General features: G+C 38.0%; 1 protein-coding gene across 1 annotated transcript in view; it reads left to right on the top strand.

Moving 5' to 3' along the window:
• Window positions 1–5,653, top strand: part of LOC117662949 (uncharacterized) — a 28,457-nt gene extending 22,804 nt beyond the window's left edge. The window contains exon 4 of the mRNA XM_034412717.3: window positions 1,595–5,653. Coding sequence (XP_034268608.2) covers window positions 1,595–1,956 — 362 coding nt within the window. The 3' untranslated portion in view covers window positions 1,957–5,653. The remainder of the gene's footprint in view (window positions 1–1,594) is intronic.
• Window positions 5,654–25,180: the final 19,527 nt, after the last annotated feature.

The raw sequence follows: 25,180 nt of genomic DNA, 5'->3' as shown, positions 1-25,180 counted from the left end.
TTTATTGCACTATTTAAGAATAAAGCATTTCTGATAATACATTATCTGACATACCGCTGGGCACTGTGATAGTGGTGATAGTTGATAAGAATATGTAGATTTGGAAAAATCTATTTCATTCTTATATTGCCCGCTTAAATAGAGCAGTGTTCTGCACCGTGGAATAGTTTTTAGCTTTTTAAAAGAAATCATTTCTTTTTAAAGAAACATCCACCACACAAATGTAAGGGATTGCACTTGTGTGGTGATACTTATGAGGTGGCCAAAAATCTTCCTCCTCGTTCATGTGTTAATGATATGGTCCCCCTTTCCAAGACATTCTCCCTTCACCAAGGCTTACTGGAATGCTCAGATTGCAAGTCAATGACTCAACTGTTACCATCAGACATATTCAGAATGCAGCACAAAAATAGCAGTGAAAATGATAATCTAATGGATAGCCATGATTTCCTATGGAATTGCACAACTAAAATCTCGTGATGTGCATGAGGCAGCCACAGAAATTCCAAGTGTGGTTACCAAGCTGTAATATTTGAAAGTCATAGCAGAAAAATTATAAAATACCTGATTGGGAAAAAAAATCCTATTGATTTACGCACTGTCCAGAATTAGTTTAATTGTAGTGGTATAAAAATATTGTAAGCTAAGTAGATAAATAAATAACTGTAATTAGTTTGAATTAAATTTAAATGACTTAGCCCTTGCCAGTATTTTTGAGAGCATGCCCCTTTTATTCATCTTGACCCTCAGGTAAGAAAACAATGCTTTATGTTATTGGCAGCTCAATCCTAAAACTTTCATCCGCCCAATGAGGTTTTGGGAAAGAAAAATAGCAAAATATCATGCTCTTGTTATTGCTCCTAGACAGATTGTTCAGCGCTATTATTCTAGACTGATTAATTACATGGTTCAAAATCCAAGATTCAGATTCTTTTTGCAGGAGAAAATTGTTTACATTGATCAATTCAGCTTGATTTTCTGCCTCAATAAATTACCAAGATGCTAAGGATTTTAGATTTCCGTTTCCTGGATGAATATTCTACTGCTTGGATTGCATGTCACAGTGAAATTATTCTTTAGATTTACCTTCCTGTATATTATCCCTTCATGTGCCTTTAAAGCTAATCTTTCCTTTGTAACGCCTGCCTTCCGAAAAGAATGCCAAGAAGAATTGCTTAGTGTTTGTGAAATCTACAATAAGAAAGACAAGAAATGAATTCAGAATTTACTCATAGGGAGACTTATCAAATATTTTACGTTGGATGAGTAGCAAGGGGAAAAAAACCCAAGGGATTACCTTTAAAATCCATAAGAAAGGTTTCACAGAAGAGCACAATCTCTAGTTCTATGCCAAGGATTACAAGCAAATGGCCTGGCTAATCTTGGTTTAATATTACCAAATTATTATTACATTTCTCTCACACACACCTATAAATTTATGTATTCACCTATGTCCCTGACAAATAAAGTAGAAATAATTAGATTTCATGGCATTGTAGTATCTTTGACAGTTGGCCGCTATTTGAAGCTTTCTTGAGACTCAAACAATGGATCCTAATCACTAATTTGAGATTAACATATCTTTGTTTTTCAGGTGCTTACAATGTCCAGGTGTGTATGGAAGGATACAGGTTTTGGCTAGATGTGGGAGTGGAGGAAGTCCCTCAGAAACTGAAGCAGACTCAGCAGCAGGTGGAGAAATTGAATTCTGCCACCAAAGGAATAGTTAGTACAACAATAGAGGAGATGATTTACTCAGTTCACCAGTGCCAGGACAGTTTGATGGAGAAAGTGAAAGACTCATCACCTGAGTACCTAGACTGGATACGTTTAGAAAGCAACCTGAAAGAAAACATTGAAAAGGTAAATCAAGCACAGGAGTATTCAGAGGAGTATAGAGAAGAAGCCAATTATGTGCTGTTGAATATGGCAAAATCAGCAGATGTGACATTGTAAAGCAGTGGTTCCCAACCTTTTTTTTGGCCATGCCCCACCTAAGCATCTCTAAAATCCTGATGCTCCCCCCCCGACATATAATTCTTACTATTCAAAAAGTGAACTCCTACTCATGCAGAGGAATCCTAAAAGGCCATTAACTTGGTTTAAACAAGGTTCCAAAGAACATGGCATCCATGAAAGAGAAAAATAAAAGAACGAAAGACAGTAGAAGTACTGAGGAACTTAATAAATAATAGTATGAAGGGATATGAAAAAACAGCAAATAAAGTTTCAAAACATAATAGAGAACTGAAATGCATAAATATAATATTAATGAAAGCTTTTTCTGTAATACTTTGATCATATTAATTACTATACATATTAAAATAAAGGTACCTAACAAATTCAAAATACAATTTGAGCTCACCTCAAGATCATATTTACAATGCAATCCTATGCATGTCTACTCAGAAGTAAGTACCATTGTCTTCAATGGAGCTTACTCCCAGGAAAATGTTGTAGGATTGCAGCTTTAGTCTACTTAAGTTAGTGAGATCCTTGTGCTTGATGGCTGCTGCAGAGAGATTTTATATTGGTTCTGGGGGGGGGGGGGAGAAATTGTCCCCCTCAGAACGGGTTCACAATTTGGGTGTCCTCCTAGACTCACAGCTAAGATTAGAACAACATCTGACAGCTGTGGCTAGGGGACCTTTGCACAGGTTCGCCTGGTGCACCAATTGCGACCCTACTTGGATCGGGAGGCTCTCCTCACAGTCACTCATGCCCTTGTCACCTCATGGTTGGATTATTGCAACACGCTCTACATGGGGCTACCCTTGAAAAGTGTTCGGAGACTACAGTTGGTCCAGAACGCAGCCGTGCGAGCTGTCGTGGGTGCACCTAGGTACACCCACATTACACCAATTCACCCCGAGCTGCACTGGCTCCCCATTGGTCTCCGGTCACAATTCAAGGTGTTGGTTATTACCTTTAAAGCCCTACATGGCTCAGGGCCAGGGTATCTTCGAGACCACCTTCTACCACATAACTCCCAACAACTGGTAAGATCCCACAGAGTTGGTCTCCTCCGGGTCCCGTTGCTAAACCATGCCGACTGGCGGGCCCGCGGAGGAGGGCCTTCTCTGTGGCTGCCCCAGCTCTCTGGAACAAGTTACCTCCTGAGGTCCGGACCATCCCCACCCTATTGGCCTTCTGAAAAGCAGTGAAGACCTGGCTTTTCTTGCAGGCCTGGGGCCGTTGATCTCACTCTTGCGATCCGGCGAGATCCGGCCATGAATGGTGTGAATGAGTTTTAATGTTTTTAATGTTTTTAATTTTAAAATGTTTTTTATAATGATTTTTTAAAATGCATTGTGAGCCGCCCTGAGTCTTTGGAGAGGGGCAGCATACAAATTGAATTAATAAATAATAAATAAATAAATATTAAGCTCCAATTTAGTCAGCTTCATTCTCAAGTCTCCTCGTTCAGTGATATCCAGTCGATTTCTTTTCTTCAGTAGCAAATCATTTACAGCACTAAAACCACATTCAGCTAAATATGAAGATGGGAATGGTAACAGCAGTTTTCTTGCAAAGTAGGTTGAATTTGGGTATTTAGTTTCTGTCTCATCACAAAGCCATGCCTTTCATACATAGGGTTTGTGACTAAAAGGAATAAATGTGAGAAAAACTTATGAAATGATGCAAATTATTAAAAGAAATAACTATTAAAAGATGGCACAGAAAGAGGGAAATTTTCAAAATATTCTTAGCTTAATTTATTAAAGAAAGGGGGGATGTAACCTATAACCCCCCTACTCGCCCACTCGGTTTGAACCTGCAGTTTAGTGGGGAAATGCTTTGGTAGTTCAGTAGGTGGAAGTGAATCATGCAAGCCTGGAAAAGCCTACGCATGCGTGGCCCAGCCCCAGATTGCTCTGAGGGGAAAAGTCTTGTAAAACATGGCCTGGGAAAACACAGACTAAAAATAACTGTACTTCTAATAATTTCTTACTTAAACTTGGGTCCTGGTTCTGTATTCTCAGTGCTGGGCTTTCCCCAGCAGCCATCCACTCTGTCTCCCCACAGAGCAGCTCTCCCTGCAACCACCCAGCAGCAAAGCCCACAGGAAAGAGAGAGAGAGAGATTCTGCCAGTCCCATGATCCTTGGGACACATCTGATTGACTGGCAGTTGCTCCTTCCTCCCCTCAGCTGGGATATCCTTTTCAGACCAGGCCCTAGGAAATGCACTTTAACAAAGACAACAATAGATAAATGAAACACAGCTGTTTTATCACAAAACATATAAGAACAATTAGCAGGCTTTCAAAAATTCAGTTAATAGTTCATATTCGAATTGCCCCCATTAAAAATCAAATTGCCCCCCTGTGGGGCATGGGCCCACATTGGGAACCATTGCTGTAAAGAAAACGAGCAAGTTGCATTCTGTTTTTCTTATCTGAAAGCTTCATCAAATTGCAACAGAAAACCCCATTGCTACATGAGCTATTTTAAATTTAGATGTTAGAATATACCCTGAAATGTCTTATAGAAATGGCATATGCCCATGGTCTCCAGAAAATCTTAAATGTTTTCTGAACATAAATCTTAAATATTCAGTAAATGACAAAAATTAACTAGCAAATTGGCTCTGGGTAGAGGTTGCTTTTCTTATGACATCTGTCTTTAGCAAAAGATAGGGCTCCTTAAATGCTGTCATTCTAAAGATAGTTCTACTTGTAAAGGAAAAAGAGATTATAAATAATAATGAAGCTGGTTCATAAAGACTTCTGGAGTTTAAAAAGTTTGTATTTCTACAGAATGGACAGGGACCTTCTAGAATACACAGAGGCGTTCACAACACAAAGTTTCTAATCCTATCAAGCTATTCAAAGCATAGAGCACTTCACACCTGTTTTTAGCTTAAGGGGAACATCTTCTCTGGAATTGTAAACCAATTTCTTTATTGAACAATGATTTGTAAAATGTTTTCATCCGTTTTGGCAGAAAACCCAAAATGTACTTAGAGGAGTTCATTCATAAAGATCAATGTTAATTTTCTATTTGAAAGATATTTTTTTAAAAATGTCAGAACTGCGCTGGATGTAACAAAGTGACTACCAACAATATAATGGAAAACAAGCTGCCCTGATATTCTTAGGCTAAGAAAGCCTTTGATAATTTGTACTGGCCCTTTTTGTTTAAAGTTTTGGAAGATGTATAATTTGATAAGAACTTTATTCAAGGAACTAAGTTGACATATACATCTCAAAAGGCTTGAATTATAGTTAATGGTGATTTGATTTTTAAAAATTGCAAATTTTTTGGCTTAAATATTATATACAGTTGAATCAATAGAAATGTATGGTACATGGAAGAAAGGATTGAAATTTACATTGAATTATAACCTTAAAAGAGAATTTTTGTAAAATGATATATTGCTGGTAATTCATAAACTGTCAAAAACATACAAGGAATTTTCAAATATTTGTTGGAAATGTAATCAAACAGAGCATTTTCTTTTTCTTTGGTGAACATGCACGAAAGTTAGAAAATATTGGAGAAGGAAAATTTGCCATCAGAAGAAGATTTAATTAGAAAAATTGTAGAATGCGCAGAGATGGACAAATTAACAAAAAAACTCAAGGAGAAAGAGGATACAGAATATTACAAAGTATGGTGTAGATGGTATGAATGGTTGGAGAATAGGAAAAATGAGAAAGAGGAATAAAGGAGGGGGGGGAAATGTTGAAGATCAAGTTACAATGTAGACAAAATAAAGAAAGATGGAAAATAATTGTTGAATAAGACAAAGTTAAAATATGTGTAAATAGATGTAAATAGCAAGAAAGGATCACTTCGAAATAGCTGTAGGAAAAAGTGATATGTATATAAATGTTGTGTGTTTGTGTCTTGTTTTAATGTATTCAAAATAAAAAACTTTTTAAAAAAAAAGAAAGTTAGAAAATATTGGGATCAAGTATGCATTCTGATTCAGAAGATTTTAAAAGTGAATGTACAATTGAAACCAGAGATCTTTCTTTTGGATTTAATGAACAAACAAGTGGAAACACCTTAGAGAACTTTGCTTTCATATATGAAAAGAGCAACAAAATATTTATATGCACAAAGGTAGAAGGATTTAGAATTACCTATAATGGAAGAATGGATGGTGAAGCAGATGGATTTTCTTTTTTTTGTACCTTAATGCAGAAAACTTGGAAGACCAATGTGATTCATTTTTTTTTTTACATATTTGCACTTGGTGTTGCATAGGATTTTATTAATTCAGGATCAGTATTGGAAATTAATTCTAATACAGAGGTAATATAATCCAACTACAATGAATGTTGATATTTTATCTTGTTCTAAAATAATAGTCCATTTGTTGATGCCTTTTTATTTTACCAATAAAAATGTATTTTATTCTGCTTTATTCTGAAAATTCTGAAAGTATCTTAATGCTGAATCAGTCATTTGTCTAAGATGAGCTGTTTTAAGAATTTTGAAAGGCACCATAATATGTTGCTAGAACTCTAGAGAAATTGTATGTATTTTTTAAAATTATGCAATCTAAATTGAAAATAAATTTTGGAAAAAATTTAAAAGAAAAAGATAATTTGATGAAGTTAGTGCTGAAAAAAATTGCTAGAGTTTGAATGAAAGAAAATATCAAATATATACCGCAAAAGAATCTTTATATAATGAGGCGGAAAATATGTTATAATGAGCACTCAGATGATATATATCAAGTGCTACTGAATTCATGTAATTTGCTTAGTAGAATACTTTATACTTTATAAACTAATACTATCAGATAACCCATTATATAATAAGAGAACTGATTATTGCCTATATTATATGCAACAGTCATGTAACAGCATGGATAAACCTGGTATATATCTGCAGACATTAAATGTGAATAGCTATTTTTTTTTCCTCTCAAACCACACAGCAAGCAATGTAGCAGTACTTGTATGTGAAAATAATACCTTTAATGGAATACTTATGAGGTATTAGTTTTCTGTGTCTGAGAATTTTCACATCGTCAAAGAAGTCTATAATTACCCACAGGCATGCCACAAACCTCATAATCATTATGTATTTGACTCAGTCCAATGCATCCAGACATTTCTTAATGTACAGAACATACGTTATGGAATCACTAAGACACCCATTCTTTCAGGAATAAATACTTTCATACTACAGGAAGTGCTTAGTTCTTTGCTTCGTCTGTCTGTCTGTCTGTCTGTGTCTCTGTGTTTAAAGTACCGGTATGTCTGCTGAATGTGATTTTTCAATGTGCATCTCGCTATGTATTCTTTACCTTCTCCATGTTTCTCTGGACCAGATCTTTTGCCTAGCTATGATTACAACTAACTCAAAATGGCAAACATACCTAATACTCCTTCCTCCTATTTTCTCCACCACCATAAACCTGCAAGGTTGGTTAGGCTGAGTAACTGGCCCAAAGTCACCCAGCTGGCTTTCATGGTTAAGGCAAGAGGGAAATAAACACGACACATTTCCTGCAGCACATGAAACTTATTTATTGAAGTTATTTATTAAACTAATTTATATAGTCACCCATCTCACAAACAAGTGACTCTGGGAAGCATACAGCAGAGCACTCCTCTCTGTCCCTGGATTTCTCAGGCAAAAACAAAGAGGAAAAAAAATAAGCAAACCAAAACAACTGCTTTCTCCTGGACCTCTTCCGTTGAACTTCCCCATTACATCTCTCCTTGCTCCGTCCTTTTGCTTGCTCTAAAGTTAGTTGGGTGATTAGCCTCTTTCAGACAATTCGGTTATTTCAAAGCCAGAAGGCCTTCACCTTGCTCCCTTCTGCTTTCATGCCATAGAGAAGAGAAGTATTTTTATATAATGTCTCTCTATCCAAAAGCTTACAAGCCAGCAGATTATTACTTGGCAAGTCACTGAGCCAAAGCCTGTAAACCAAACAGTCTGGAAGGATTCCCCGTGCATACCGCCAAAAAGCAAGAAGCAAATGATGCAAGCCCACCCCTTTGTTGTGACTGATGTTAAACATTTCCTTTTCTGGAAGATGTATGAGACTGGGGAAACAATGAAAGAGGAAACCTGTGAGAATATGTTCCATATATTCCAGCTTGATTTAGAAAAGCTTTTCTTAGTGGTGTACCCCTGCCAATGCCATCTTACAGACTTCCATTCAACAATTGCATAGCAGATATTAATCAACTAATTTCAACTTCAACTCGTTTCAACTTGAAGAAAATATTTAACAAGGAATGTGGGTTAAGTACCCAGCTGTCTTGGATTGATCTCAAATAATTAAACTGGATTGGATCTAGTTAAGAGAATACCAGCTAATCCTGATAAGGCTATTCCTTAGCCCTACTGCTGAAGGTAGGACTAAGGAATAAAAGCAGAACAAAACAAAAATCCCAAAAGAAATTAAAATTACTTCAATGTGTTTACAAAGAGAATTTACGTGGATGTGTCCATGAAGTTGTCTGAAATTGAACTCACTCAAAGTAGCTCAAAGCTTTATAATTGGCATATTATGGCGATATTTCCCCTTCACTCTCCACCACTTTATTGTATTTACTTGGTACCCTCTGTTCAGAAAGAGTCTTCCTGCTCTACCAGATCTGGAGGCCTTTTAATTTAGTCAGGAACAATTGGGTATGATTGGACACAGGAACCATGTATAGCTATTACTTGCCTTAAAAAAGCAAGGAAATTCTAATTACAAATTACTAGGAAATAAAGGGCCATTTAGCTGACACTTGAGGTTGCACAGCCCTTCTTAAAGCTTCATATGTGGATTGATAATTCTGCAATAGGGATGTTACTGCATAGATTAAGTAATTGAAAGATTGGTCCCCCTTGCCCACCTGAGAGCATTTTGAGTACACATAGGCTTGGTTTCCTCTTTCAAGATTCTGTCCCTCAAGATTAGTGGATTACCCAGTTTTGTTCCAATAATTAGTTAGCCCTGTTGCTGCACAGGAAACAAAGTACTTCAATGATATAAAGTGAGATGCTAGAGATGAGTGAATAATTGTTTTATGATTGGCCATACAAGCAAGGTTATGATGGGAGCTGCAAGGGTTGTTTTTCAAGGACTGGACACACCACAGCATAGGAAAAGTACACACAATTCTTTATTGCAACACAAACCTTTCCCAGCAACAGGCTATTGCTTTGGATCAACTCTGCCTTTCTAGGACTCTCAGAGTGATATTGCCAGATAAATATGTCTTTCATATTCAGTCCTTTATACGCAGTTCAAGTAAAAGTCTCCAAGTAGCATTACAACCTTTGCCTTTTTCCAAAGGTTCTTCCATTAGTTGGGTTGAGGTGCAGTTTCAGTGTGGTTACTCCTTTTCTACTTGTTGCAAAGCTCCAAGGCAGGACTCTCACCAAGATATGCAGCTTTCTGTAGTTTGTGGTCCTGACAACTGAATGAAAGTCTTCTTGCCTGCTTATAATAATTGCCAACCTCCACATGTCACTGCTTCCCTGCCTTTAGGCCATTTGCTCATCACCTTGCCTGCAACACACACACCCTCCTCACTCTGTCTTAGCTTTTGCTTTTGTAAACTAAGGGTCCTGGGATGGGCTGAGACCATTTTTGGACCATTCATTTGATTGAATCACGCCTAGCAATTTTAAGGACATTACAGACAGTTTTAATACTGGTTTAGATGCTCGTGAGCAAAATGACTGTACGAAGACATGAGGGAAGCTGGGTGGGAAACGCTTCTGTCTTATTGCAGCTGCTTTTTTAAACCACAGACAGTAACCCCCATTTTACTCCCTTACAGAAGGATGAAATAATGGCTGCACCATAAAAAAAATGCTGCTAGCAGAAGACACTTCATAGGTCATAGAACACACATTTTTAATATTAAAACTATATGAGTAAGAAAACTATACTATACATATGGGGAGGCATCACCATAACAACTTGAATGCTATGCATAGAACCTGTTAAGAATTACCACTACGTATTATTATCAGCATTTTTATAAGAACCTATAAAAATACAATCATGGATGCTTTATGAAAAATGGCGATAATCCTAACATGGCCCTGGCCATTTCTTTCTCAACAATAAAATCTCATATCCCAAGATGCAAAAACACCGAAGATAACTCTTCTTAATTTCATACAAATAGCAATAAAAACAGGAGCCTAGTAAGATAAGGTTCTGGTGGCTTTTTTTTAAAACTACTCCTGCTTCTCCCAAATGACAGAGAAACAATACTAACAAGGTTTTTCAAGAAATGCAAAAGCAGAAAAGGAGGCCTAGTTAAGTAATATATTTCAGGCCTGCGAATGGTGCACGGTGTAAGTTACTTTTGCCACTGCTGACTGTTTATTATGTTTGTCTGGTTGCCTGGGGAACTAGCTCACACCGTTTCATTCATTTTATAATGTTCCTGTAAATGTTAGGTAGGGCTGGGATTTATTATGCACTGTCAACACCTCAAATGGAACGCGCCACTGAGCTCCACTTACTTGGCAAGCTGCCGTTGCTTGGTCCTCTTTTTATTCTCAATAATTTTAAAGTTTAAAAAATTAGCTTTAGGCATCCAGACTTCTACTATGCATGCAATGCAGGGTACACTTCTGCTTGCATGCATACAGATCTCCAACAATAAGTATTGGTGGTGAGAGTCTCAGGGGATCCATTTGTCAGGCGAGAACTGAGGCTGAAGTGGTCAAGTGAGCAAGCTCAGGGAATGGAATCTGTGACTGACTTGGGACTTGTAAGAGGTAACATTTTAGGGGAAAGAAGTAGGAACATGTTTACTGAGGGTGTTCCTCATCCTAACACAGTATGACCCCATCGCCATCCACTCAACAACTTCTGTTGATTCAGAAGAAGATGATAAATTACTATGACCGGTATACTTTGTTTTTATTTTCCTTCTTCATTCCCATACAAAATTGGCTTTATGTGGTTGGTATCAGGTACAACAGGCTTCTTTGGGAAGATGGGACAACTGACCTGGGATAAATATAGAAATGGCATTAAAAAGACTTCAAAGAACCTTTCCCCACCGCTTAGTTGAACTGATATCCATCCATTCTTGAGTAGGTTAAAAAACATCTAGCATGAAGTCCACTGTCCTCATTGCCAATCTCCATCCTATATTATCTATTCCAAGACACTGCAGACATTTGACTTCTTCCAAAGTAATGGGTGATAGTGTGCTTAAGTCAGCCATTGAACAATGTGGGAATAAAAGGAGAAAGATCGCTTACTGGATTGTGGTCCATAACACTCTATGGATTGGCTGGTTCTGCTAAAGATAATTTAGGCTTGTTATGTAAAAAATTAGATTAAGGCAATATCGCAATAAAGATGAACATACTCCCAAGGCTCCTCTACTTGTTCCAAACTATTCCGGTCAAATTAGAGAAAAACTTCTTCACAAATCTGAATAAAATAACTTCAAAATTTATATGGGATGTGAAAAAACTGAGGATAAACCTAAAAATATTACAGGATGATAGAACTAAAGGAGGCTTTGGCCTACCAGCCTGGGAAAAATACTATAAAGCAGCGAGTTTGATTTGGATTAAGGATTGGGTCAATTTGGATAATCAAAGAATATTGAAATTGGAAGGCCACGGTTTATTAAAAGGGTGGCATGCTTATCTGTGGAATATTGGAAATAAAACATACAAGCATTTCAAAAATCATATAAGAAACTCACTAATTGGCACCTGGTTGGAAATTAAAAATAAACATTATATGAAAGTCCCAGGCTGGATATCTACATTAGAGGCAGCAATACATCCTAATATATCAGCCACCCAAAAAATAATACGATATAAAGATGTTCTGGACGTACATGGAAAACTAAAAACATGGCAGGAGCTCAGAGACCAGGGTATAGAAATGGACTGGTGGCCTTACCTATTAATACATACCAGATACAAAAAAGACAATGATGAAGGAGGAGTTGAAATAAAACCTAACCAGTTAGATAAATTATTAGAAACCAAAGAGGGAAAAATAATCTCAAAGTTTTACAAATACCTATTAGAATTCGATTTGGCAGAAAACATAGTTAAAGGTCAAATGATAGCTTGGGCTAGGAATATTGGAAGAAACATACAATTGGAAGAATGGGAAATGATATGGGAAAATAATTATAGAATAACAAAAGCAACATATAAAGAGAACCATTATAAAATGTGGTACAGATGGTATCTAGCCCCAGCGAGATTGGCAAAGATGTATGTAAATTTTAACCCGAGATGCTGGAAATGTAAACAAACACAAGGAACCTTTTATCATCTCTGGTGGCTTTGCCCAAAAATTAAGAAATTTTGGATAAAAATTAAAACCTGGATAATAAAAATAATGGAAGAAGATATTGATTTAAAACCTGAAATTTTCCTGTTAGGTATACTCAAAAAAAGCAGTAGAAAGGAAATAAAGTACATTACATTACATATAATCATGGCAGCCAGATTAACCCTAGCTCAGTCCTGGAAATCAGAACAGCTGCCAACAGATCAGCAAATAATTCAAAAGATATTTATATGTGCAGAAATGGATAGATTAACTTTAAAATTAAATGATAAGGCAGATTCACAGTATTTCAAAGTATGGGACATATGGTATGATTGAATTAATCAATGAAAAAAAAGGTAATGTCAAATATAGTAAGAAATCAAAGGTAACAAATATACACCGTCATTAAGATAAAAGAAGCAAAGGTTAATGTATATATTTGCATATTTATATATTATAGACAGGTAATCTTGTTTGTTAGTTTGTTTATAAGTAGTTTTGAATGTATTTTTAGAATTAAGAACTTTTTGTATAATTTTTATCTTTTTATATTGAATAAAGTTTATTTTAAATCGGAAAAAAAAATAGATTAAGGCAATATCATGGAGTAGAAAAGAAACTACCAGTGCATGTTTGTAGCATAGTTACAATTTATACTGCATAAGAAAAGCAACTGGATCTTTGTCATAGTCAAACTCACAAGGAATTTTGGTAAGAAACAGACACCGTCAACATATTCAGCACCATTCGACTATTAGCAGTTAAGAATTCCTAGGAACATCCTAAACATCGTTTCTCTCTTTATAGTAATAACTACTTTAAATTATCAAGAAATATTATTTGGTGTTTTATTTGATGTTTGTTTTCTTGTTTCATGTCATTTCTGATGTGGAATATACCAGTTCCATCTCTTATCTGGAAAGGTTTTTTTAAAAAAGAGAATCAGTGCAATGTGCAATTTCATAGGAATCAGTGCAATGTAGAGACCAGTAGTAACTCCTTATATAGTTGAATAAACAGACGAAATCCTTTAATTGCTGTTATAATCCTATACAATACCTGTTTTAGACATTATTCTGGGTAATTGTAAACATATACTGTAGATATATAATTCTCAAAGATGTACGGATAGAATGAAATAATTTAGAGCCCACCAGTCTTTATCAGTCTAGATTTCAGAATTATACAGCAACCATAAGGATTAAACCGAGTCAGCAAAATCACAGCCATTTCCTTTTAATTACTTCTACACTTGCCTCCATGTCTAATTTGAACACTACCTCTAGGAGCTTGTGAGGCCTCCCAACGCTAATTTATTTTGTCTTGCTTAATCAGTTCCACTAGAAGCTGAGCCCAGTTTGTGCTGACTGCTTTCTAAAGCAAAGTTCTGGCGCTGGGCGAGGGAATGGAAAGAAAACACACATTGACTTCCAGTAGAGGAGAGGAGGAGGATTTACCAAAGCACTTTTTGGCCAAGATCTGATTAAAACTGCAAGAAGCAAGGTTCTGTGCTGAAAGGTGAGATTCCACAATATATTATATAAATGCATAGCTTTATGGCCCTCAAAATGCATTTCAGGAGAGACCTCAAATGACTTTGTAAAGTCTTGGTATACGATACGCACAAAGCATTAAAAAAGCAAACTCCTTGGCTTGCATTCATTTTTTTAAATGTTAAGTTTCATTTTTCTTTCTTTTCGTGCGAGTTGTCAAGATAAGATTTAATGTAAAAATAATGAATCATTCTTCATGTTTGAAGGACAAAAAATAAGGAGGGAAGATAAATCAAGGAATGGGATTCAAAAAACAAATTTGTTAATGCACATTTAATTTAAGCAGCGTTCTGTTATTTTTGGTCCATATATTGCATTTATTAATATAATTGGAAAGTGAAGGAAAGGAAACAAAAGAAGGGGTATCCATCTTGCTTATTACTAAAAAAGTACATTTTAGCTAAAGCAGCACAAATTCTGACATGGATACTTAATCTCACTCTTTTGTACCTAAATCCTTCTAGTGGCCTATCCCCAAGTCTCATACCGGCTTTTGAATTGTGCCACGTTAGCCTCATCATTACTGCTTTTTGGGGAATTATATGACTGCCCATCTAAACTCTGAGGAAAGTTCAGGAATCAAAACACAAATCTCAGAGTACAAACCACAACACCCAAGAATAAAAAGACAACTCCATTCATAGATAACAGGAGCAGCAGCAGGAGAGATCACCTAACCTCCTGAAACCCAAGACCTTGGGAAACAGCCAGATTTCCAGCATAAAAGAGTTGGAGCCATCTGGATCTCAAGGAAGATGCTGTACCAGAGGACAGGCACTAAAATCTCTAGAACTAGGGCCTTAACACCCACAGCCACTCAATTCTTGCAAGGGTTGAGGCAAAGTCTGTTTTCCCCTAGCCATCCTGCACAGCCTCCAAACATTAGGAAAGGACCTCGTCAGCCCAGGGTAAAGATGTACAGCTAGATATCATCAGTATATAACATGTAGGTGTTAAAATAGGAAGGTGGAGAAGGTGGAGTCCTGGGACACCCCTCAAAGCAGAGACCTCAGATTTAATCTCTCCCCTGCATCAATATAAAGTGGAACTGGTTCTAGAGAAAGGAGGAGAACTACAGCAATAGAGTGCCTCTTACTTCCAATTCTTGTGCTAGCCTAGAAGAATGCCATGCTCAATGGTCTTTAAAAAGGACTGGGAATCAAGGAGGTTCAGGATGGTTACCCTACGCCCAAGCCCAAGCCCACCAGACGTTACTGACAAGTGCAATAAATAAATCAGTATTATAACAAGAGCTGAATCCTAACTGAATTATCAAAATAATCTCCTTCAAATAATCTCCTCCTTCTGGGTCCCTCACAAGCTGTAAACTAACCACATTTTCAATGTTATCACAAAAAGGGTGTTGGATACTGGATGAAAATTATTCAGATTTGTTGAGAGTAGCAATAGTCTTTTTAAGGAGAGGGCACCACCTTCAAAGGTGGATGTGACCACCTCCTCCAACAGAAAAGCATTCAGCACTACAGAGATCCATCTTAATCAACCAGAAGGATCAGGGATCCAAAACACAGGTGACTGAGCTCATAGGAACTACTTGCTAACTTTTTTTCATTTCTCAATTTTCAAGCGATCCAGCACTGATAGCATATAGATTGATTCAAAAAGCCAGATGTTTCACTTCATCTTCTATATGCACATCAATCAATCAATCAATCAATTAACCAAGTCTTTATTATGGGTATAGATCAGCATAAATGTATCAGTCTATGAAGATTTGGAGTCCAATGGCATCATTTGGATTCCACCTGATCACTTAGGCCATGATATCAACCGACAGTTGGATCCATTCCAGAAAAATACAAAATTGCCCAGACATTGCATATGTGTATGCGTGTGTACAGTATCTGCAAGTTAAATCAATAGAAATAGTATGATTGTTCTTAAAGTTAAATAACTAAATTTAAATGTCAATATTTGCAACAACAGGGCCAGACTAATATTACTGGTTCTCCGAGGAACTGCAAAATTCTACTACCCATGATCAATTTGCTGAAGAAAAAAAAAAAGAAATAGGCTATAGGTCTAAAAAGATTTATAGGTCTATTTAAAAATATTTATCATTTTAAATGCAGCTGTGTTGTCATTGACCACAGATAGACTGGTAAACTACTTAGAAAGAGAAAGACACATTACACAAAACAATATATCCAGAATGTTTAAAGAGCTTTTGTCATGCATGGTCTAACTTTGAAACATATTTTACTGAATCCCCATTTATTTTCTTTCAAACTTTTCTCTCTGCTTCCTTTCCCATCATTTTTATTCACCAAGGTTCTTATGTAAATAGAGGTATTCCCTGTACTAAATGATGACTTCTTAGTACTGTAATGATGTTGAAATAAGCTAGTGCCCTCCAGATATTTTGGACTTCAGTTCCTTTAATCTCCATGACACCATGGTCAAAGCCTTTGTATATTAGGGTTGAAGTCAAACACATCTAGAAAATGCCTAGTTGTAAAGGCCTAAAGTCCCTAGAAACATTCAGTAGCTCTCCATTGCTCCTTTATGTTGTTACCTGGATGTTTAAGAAACCATTTTAATGCCTTCCCACTGTTTTCACCCATTAGTCTCTTAGATTTAGTTTGAAACAATCTGAAATCATATTTAGATTTGATCCAAAAAAAAATAAGGAACAAAGAATATCATTTCATCACTGCTTTACCTCAAGATGCCATTACAATAACACAAATCTCCTCCGTCTCACTCTATACAAAAGGAGAATAAATTGTTGGCATCTTTGCCCCCATCTGTGTCTTGTAATTCATACACTGTATGCTTGTCTGATGATATGTAAGCAAATAAATTAACCCAACTCTTTAGAAGAACAATTGAAAAGATATTAAACCGGGTAGCCAAGAGACATGTCAGGTTGAGATAGGAGTTTCTGCAAAACAGGAAAATTAGAAAACCCCACATGGCTCCAGTGCTTTAAAAATGGCAGCAATCAGAACCACTAATCTTGCTGCAGTTTCAAATGCATCAGGTCTAAACAAATACATCAGCTCACCTGTCAAACACAAGCAATTTCACAACATCACAGAAGTCCACAACTTGGTGCAGAATATGGAGTATGGAAAGGTTCTTATAGCAGACCTATCATACCTAGATAATTGCTAATTATTAATTATTATTTCTCATCTCTCTATTTCCATCTAGTGATCGTTTAGATTTTTGCAGACCAGATTACAGATGAGATTTTCAAATACTCTGTAAATATGTCTATATGCAAGAATAATGAAACAGCAAAAACACTGCAACCATATGAAATGCATTATGTAGGCATAACCTTTCAACCAGGGTAAACCAAATGAGATCAGGATCTACTGGCAGTCTCTAATGTGCATTAGGAAAAAAGACTGCTGAAATGGAAATAGTAACAACAGCTTCTGAGAAACTTAGCCACCAGGTTTCTGGACTGAGCATTCACATAGATCGAGTTTCATAATTTTTAAGGATATATTTTTATATAATTAAGCGCACATACTTTGTCAAAGCCAGTCTTGAATTTTTAATAGCTTTATTTATTTATGTGTTTATAAAATGTATTGGCCATCCATCTTATTGCAAGGTATCTCTCTGGGCAGCTTACAATAATAAAAAATAAAAATATGTATACATATTAAAGATAAATACCCACAAGCATGATAATTCAATTATAAATGGGGAGGGCAGGGGCACAGTTGTGGTGGTGGGGAGATGGGATCTGTTGTTAATCAATCAACCGCCTGCACTATGATGGAGGAATACCTTGCTTAGTAACATAGAGGATGTTATTCTCCCCTCCTGAAAATATATGGGAATAACCCTACCTCAGCAGACTAAACATTTCGCTCCTCTTAAATCAGGGAAAGTGATAATCATTTCTCACTCCTGGTTGATCAGCCAATGAATCTGATGATGGGCTTGATCAGATAAGGATCATATGCAGTGGTAGGATTCAGCCAGTTCGCACCACTTCGGGAGAACCGGTTGTTAACTTTCTGAGCAGTTTGGCAAACTGGTTGTTGGAAGAAATCATTAGGGCAGAGAACCGGTTGTTAAATTGCTTGAATCCCACCACTGATCATATGGATATAAACAAAATGTGGACTTGGGTTGTAACATATGAGCCTCTTTCCCCTTCCTCCTCCCTTTCTTCTAAAATTAAATAAAATAAGTATGTTAAACTTCAAATCATCTTAATTTATTATTTTACTAATAATTCATTTGCTAAAATTAAAAAAAAAACAGATCTCCATCATCAACCACCCCCCAAAAAAGTAAGCCCTTCTAACCAACTGCTTAAACAGCTTCTACCCACAGAAAGACGGTCTGCAAAACAGAATCCCTATGAAGCACTTCAAACTATCAAGAGATTTTGCCTGCAATGAGGCATTTCTAAAACAACAGCCTGATTTATGCATTATAAATAGTCAGGGTTTTCTATAAACATGGTTTGCTGAACATGGATGAAATATATCATTACATCATAATAGATGGAGTCACATGTCACTCTTTGCCAAAAACAATGAAGATAAATAATGACCTAAAGTGATGCATTAACCAGTCCAGAGCTTCTGAGAAAAATCACTACAATCACATCACGTTTCTCGTTTTATGAACTAGGTGTAGGGGGCGTGATGGTTTTCGAGGACTGAAAAATATGGGAGGGATGAATGTAAACTAGCTTTAACTATACTTCCTTTTGTTATCTTGTGCTTACTCTTTCTTACTACTTCTCTGAGCTCTGTGTAATACTGCTTATCTCAAAAGGAAGTAGTGTGGTAAGTAAATACATTTATGTGTCCTTTCTCTGTAAATTATGGGCTTGAAAGCTTGATGTCAATGCTGAACAAAGAAAAGGTTATTAAATAAACAGCATCTCTTTCAAGAATAAAAAAAAGTTATAGGTGAAATTCATAACGTCTGCTAACATTCCTATATTATGTTGTAGGTTTCACCTGAGGGGTGGATCTCTTTTTCTACTTCCATCACAGATAAGGCATTTTTGTTTAGATTATAATGAATCAGGACATATAACATATACACTGGGCTAGAGAATCTGTTGTCCACCAGATGTTGAACTGCAATTCCTAGTAATACCAGCTCAGATAGCTAACAGCAAAGGTTGTGAACAATGCTAATTGGAAACCATATCTAGTATGGTCCCTTCCAGCCACCTATCAACCATTCTAATTTTTAAATTTTGTAAGGCCTTCACTTTAGCCAGGTTCTCTGTATAAGGACTCTAGACAGACCCTTATATATCCAGTCTTGGAGAAATTCCCAGCTAGTGTGTGCAACTTCTATTTAATGCTACTACTCTTAAGCAAGGACTTGAAAATACCCCAAGTCATCCAGTTTTGTATTACCAATTGTACGATACACCCTATCATAACTCAGAATCAGAACTTCTTAAAATAATATTTTATTTGGATGTTAGTATCAATGTTCTTAATTATTTTATACTCTATTATATTTACTGTTTGTCTCTTATACATACATACACATATAGAAGGATGTAATACTGTTTTTACTCAATATTCTGTTTATATCTGGCTTCAAACTGTAATAAATGAATTTGATTTTGAATTTTAACCGTATCTAATATACATTACGTTTTTACATTTACATTTATCAGCAGACCACCTCATCTAGTGATTCTGGGCAACTTTTGACGCTTTGAGGCAACTTTCTCACTATATTGGAAGAAATTCTAGTTCCTAAGGAAATCAAAAGCATTCAAAGGAAGTAAGATCTCCAGGGCAATATCCTGCTTTTTCCTACTTAATGGACTATCTCTTAGGAGAAAAAAAGAATTCAACTGTTCTATTAAATTTATAAGCTATTCTTCAATGTTCATAGCTTTCTGTATTTAACTTAAATTGCCTGATGATCATCAGGGCATGGCAAAATATAATGTGCCATTCTTTTAAAAAAGCAATATTGGCTTATTTTAACCACAAAGTGAGCAAGTTTGCCCTGACTCATAAATAAGACCCTAAATGTTGTTTTAATGAAGTCTCTACCCCATCCAAATCTGGCAATTCGCCTTTTGAAAAGCAGCAGTTAATATGATAACTGTAGGCCCTGCAGACGGCATCTCATTACCCCTCATTTTGGAGGTGCCAAATCTGTATGGGATGCCGTCATTATTATGGCTTAAAGTTGGCTAAGGTCACCCTGGTTCATCTGTTTTTTACATTGGTTGCCTTCTCCTTATGACTTGCCAAACAAACCTTTTTATTTTTGCACACGTTTATGTTGATGTTGTGGTTTCCGAAATTGGATTCTGGCTCCGACAAGCCTGCGTTTCCACAGCAACTCTAGGCCTTATCTGCTCCTGCCACTTGGCAGACGGACAACAAGACCTTTCAGTTTTAGGGTCCCCCCCCTCTTCTTTTTTCATGCTCCTTTTCTTCAGCTTTTCTATTTGGACTTTGCCTCCTCACGCATGTCCTTGAAAAATTACCTTGGTAATTAAGCACATCCTGTGCCACACTGGGGTTGCCATAGCTTTGAAGCCTTCACAGGACACTTTATACAGGGAGAGAAAGAGAGAAAGAGAGAAAGAGGGGGAAAGAGGGAAAGAAAGAGAGAGGGAGAGGAGAGAGAGAGAGAGAGAGAGAAAGAGAAAGAAAGAAAGAAAGAAAGAAAGAAAGAAAGAAAGAAAGAAAGAAAGAAAGAAAGAAAGAAAGAAAGAAAGAAAGAAAGAAAGAACGGACCAGCACCTGGTGCCAGTATGAAGCCTTGTGAAATTTAGCATATCCTACTCCAGGTATTATAAAGAAAACCTGGCACTTTCTGTTTGCTTTTCCTAATTTCCTTTCCCCCTTTTTTGCAATATATACAAAAGACACACGTTTGCTATTTTCTGTCCAATTGCCCCCCCATCTCTCCCTGCCCCCCCCCCCCCCACACCCTTATGCACACTGGCTTTGACTGCATTTTAATTTGTGGCAAGTTTTCCTTTGGCCTGATTTTCCCCCCTTCAGCAAAGTGAGTTCTGATTTAGCATCCTGCAGTTTAGAGCCGTTCCTGATCTTGCATCAGGAGCAACAAACAGCAAAACCACTTCCAGCAACAGCAGCAATAACAAATCATTGACAAGCTCCCTTCAAAGTTAAGAACAATAAATGATCTCATCATCTTTTTAAACCCAGCAGGGGTGGAAGGGGAAACATACAATCCTTGACTTCAGTGAATGAATGGCCCTGTTGGGACAAGTCCAGTGGAAGACATTTCTAATGGCACCACTAAGGAAGAACTCATTCTGCCGAGCTGAAACTGTTATGTCTGCTGATTTTTTCTTTTTCTTTTTTTAAGAATGTTTATGAGGTGGAGTGAATGAGCAAAGGGAACCGAGGAAGAAGGTAGAAAGGATTGAATGTTAGACAAGTTGCAAGAAGAATGCATGTTGTCTTAATCCCTGAAACTGTCAGTGATAAACTCTGCTATTGTGTGTTGGCATGGAAACACAGATGTTGTGATGCATGGGTATCATGGCCTCTACACTTGGAATTACTTAGGAGAGAAATCTAAATAGAATTAAAATAAAGGATTTGTCTACAAAGCAAAGCATCCTCCCAATTTTATTTTTTTTTTTATGTCCAATGTTGTGTTCTAAGGCCTCATTTTCTAGCAGGAGAATAGACTCGTCCTGATTGGCTGCCCATCTGACAGCTGAGTATAAAAGGAGCTGTCAGACAGAAAATCAGCTGTTGCTGTTAGCCTGAGCTGTCCCTGGTTAGCTTTTACTGTTAGAATAAACTGTTAGCCACCGTTATCTCTGTCTCACCTCAATTCTTCCACTGTCTGTTCCTGGAACAGAATACCATTGATGAGGGTGGAATACCAGGACTGAGGCAACAGAACGACCAAGTCACTACCACCGAGCTGAAGGTGCTATCAGAGCTAGTCACTAGTCACAGTCGACGAAATGTCGTGCTACAAACCAAATTCTGCAGATGCATCCACGCAAATTGCCACCATCTGACAGGAATGGCCATGCTAACTACTTTTGCGCCATAGTGTCCAAAGGGAGATAGGAGCTGACCGTAGGCCAAGTGGCCCATATCATCCAAGAAGCAATCCCTGATTTGATGAAGAATGTCTGCTGCTTAGGAACAAGATTAGTCAGGTTTACCTGCTTTATCGTAATTGAGGGGATAAACACCCACCTGAGGACTATTATCATCTGAAGCAGGAGTATAAAGGATTAATTGTTAAGAAAAAGAGGGCTAAAGAAAATGAGAAGTGGGACTTACTTCTCCTCTCCATCCAGCAGAAGAACACTCGACTATTTTGGCAAATTGTTGCCTGCTCGTTGCCTGGTCATCAAGTACTCCCTCTCTGTTGTATCTCCAACAGAGATTGGGAAAACCATTTTGGATCAATCTTCCAGGCTTCAATAGCCACGACCGGACTTGGACCACAACTGCCCCCTGCAATTCTGGACTGGCATCCTGTGACTCACGCTGAGATTAATGAGCTTATCTCTGAACTCAAGTCAGGCAAAGCCTCTGGTCCTGATGCTTTACCGCCTGATTTGTTAAAATCTAATCCCGAGTGGTGGATTCCTCTTTTAGCAACACTCTTCACCCATATTAATACCTCTGGCAGGATCCCTACCTCCTGGAGTCTAGCAATCATTGTTCCTGTTTTTAAATGAGGAAATAGGAACAACCCAGCTGATTATCATCCTATAAATCTGCTCTCCCACCATTGGAAAATTGTATGCTAAATATCTCCAAGGCAGACTCCTCACCTAGGTCGAGGGATCCAACATCATTGGTGCTGAACAGATTGGGTTTAAAGTGGGCTGTGCCACATTGGACCACTGCTTTGTCCTAGTGCACCTGGTTGATAAATACGCCACCATACCAGGTGGTAAACTTTTTACTGCTTTTATTGATCTAAAGGCAGCGTTTGATTCAATCCCAAGGGAATTGTTGTGGTCAAAATTGCTCAAAAGTTCCATTGATAGACGTCTTCTGTTCTTAATTAGATCCCTACATAATCAGACTTTTAGTCAGGTCAGGTGTGGTTTGCAGGGAGAACTCTCAAAACATATCCCGATAAAGAGCGGAGTAAGGCAGGGCTGTGTCCTGGCTCCTCTTTTGTTTAACTTATTCTTATCTGACTTGGCCTCTTACATTGGACGTACTGAGTCCCATGCCCCAAAGTTGTCAACTACAAAGATCCTGCTTCTCCTTTATGCTGACGATGCGGTCCTCCTATTACTGTCAAGGCTTGGTCTGAAAAAGGCTTTCTGCATTTGGGTCCTACTGCACTGAGAATCACTTGTCCATTAATTATGACAAATCAAAAGTATTGGTGTTCTCTAGAGCCCGGAAGCTATACAACTGGGTTATTAAGGGTAATGCTGTTAAGCAGGTTTTCCATTTTAAGTATTTAGGTATCCATTTTCAGAACACCGGTGCTTGGACTAGACATCGAATTCAGGTGCTGAATTCGGCCTCTTGTAGCCATCAGCAGATTCTAAGATTTTTCTATACCCAAGGAGGCCAGTTTATTCCTTCTGCTCTGCATATTTACAAAGCCAAAACCCTGGCCCAAACTCTTTATGGAATTCCTATATAGATACGGGGCTTCAAGGGGTGTATTGAAAGAACTCAGGCTGTTTCTTTTAGGAAACTTTTGGGTCTCCCTCCCTGTGTTGGCTTTGCTTCGATGTACCTGGAATTGGGCATTCGATCAGTCGAATGCATGGCGTGGATTAACACCTTTAAATGGTGGTTTCGGGTGCTCTTTTTGGCAGTCCCTGGTAGCTACCTCTCCCTGGTGTTAGCTGACTCCTATACTTCTTGATGGGAGAGGGAGCTTACGAAGAAACTCCACCTGCTAGGTTTTTTGGGGGATGCCTTGGGAGACTATAGCCTTAAGGATGCCCAATCTAGGGTAGTCCAATGGCTTGTGGATATAGACTTGCAATATCTAAGAGCTAGAGCTAATAAAACCTGCTCCCCTTTGATCTTCAGCCAATTTAACAATTATGGACTGACGATGGCCTCATATTTTTACACTTTAACCATTCCTAAGTATAGAAGAGTCTTCTCCTTTGCTCGTTTCAATGTCTTGCCCTCAGCATTGGTGGACAGATGATTTAAGAGGCTCCCGATAAGTGAGTGGTTATGCCCCTGTGATAGAGCTGAGGTTGAAACTGTGGAGCATGTTCTTTTATACTGCCCTATGTATAACGCAGGCAGGACTAAATTACTGTTCCCTCCTAGAAACAGATCTCTCTGGATCCAATGCTAATAATTTGACCTTATATTGTTTAGGGGATGGCTCCTCACATATTACTTTTTAAAATTTTTTAGAAACCTGAAGAGCTTTAACTATTAGAGGAGAAAGCTGTAATTCCTCTCAGCCGAGGCTTCTGGTCTATGATGTTACTCTCCCCACGTTCTTTTGCAATTATATTTGTATTTTGGTCTGTGACCGCAAATAAGAGTTATTATACTTTTGCGCCCTTCAACCCAGCAGCGGAGACATGGGATTCGTATATCATGCGCTTTGAGTTTTTCCTTGAAGCTAATGACTACATAGAACTCTCCAGCAACCATAAAAGAGCATTTTTCCTTAGCTTCTGTGGGGCTGAAATGTTCAAGACTGCAAGGGCTCTCCTAACTCCCCTGACCATCCAATCTATGCTCTGGGAGACATTGCTGGTCAAATTGCAGAACCACTATGTGCCTTTGCATTCACGAATTGCCCGCCATCACACATTCCACCACTGGAACCAGGTGGAGGGTGAGTCAATTAACCAATACATGGCCACCCTGAGGACAGCCGCGCTGTATTGTTACTTCAGGGATCTGGATGATGTCCTCCTTATGTCGAGCTGTTCCCCGCTTGCCACACCGGGGAAAACCTCAAGGCAACGAGCTCACCAAGCAAAACCAGTCCCACTTTGGAAGATGTGATTGTGGGCTACAAGGGGGGGTGGAAACAGACACATTCACGGTGGTGGGGGTGCTAGTGGCTTGGTAGGCGGCCGATCACCCCGCGGCCAGGTAAGGGACGTTTGGTCCGTATTGCCTTCAAGCATCCGGGTGGCGAAACAGTCTGTGCAAGTGCGAGGCTGTAAACCCGGAAGCATAGCAGATTAGCTAGCTGAGAGGCGCTGCTATTTAAACGGCGTTGGGTTGCAATAGATCCCAATGCCGACTTTGTGTTATCGTAACTTGAACTCAGCATTGTCTGTGGCAAACATGAAGAATGAATAAACCTATTTCCTGTTTGAAGACATTCATCTGCAGCATGGTGTGTTAAGTGCCCAGGTTTGGCTGAGTGATCTGAGAGCTTGACTCACTGGTATGCGGGGTGAGGGACCTCTGGCTACAGCACCATCTGCTCACCAAA

Source organism: Pantherophis guttatus, chromosome 2 (assembly GCF_059756535.1).
Source record: "Pantherophis guttatus breed Tessera chromosome 2, ASM5975653v1, whole genome shotgun sequence".
Lineage (NCBI taxonomy): Eukaryota > Metazoa > Chordata > Lepidosauria > Squamata > Colubridae > Pantherophis > Pantherophis guttatus.
The sequence above is the reverse complement of the archived record's forward strand: the minus strand, read 5'-3'. Positions and strand labels throughout refer to the sequence as shown.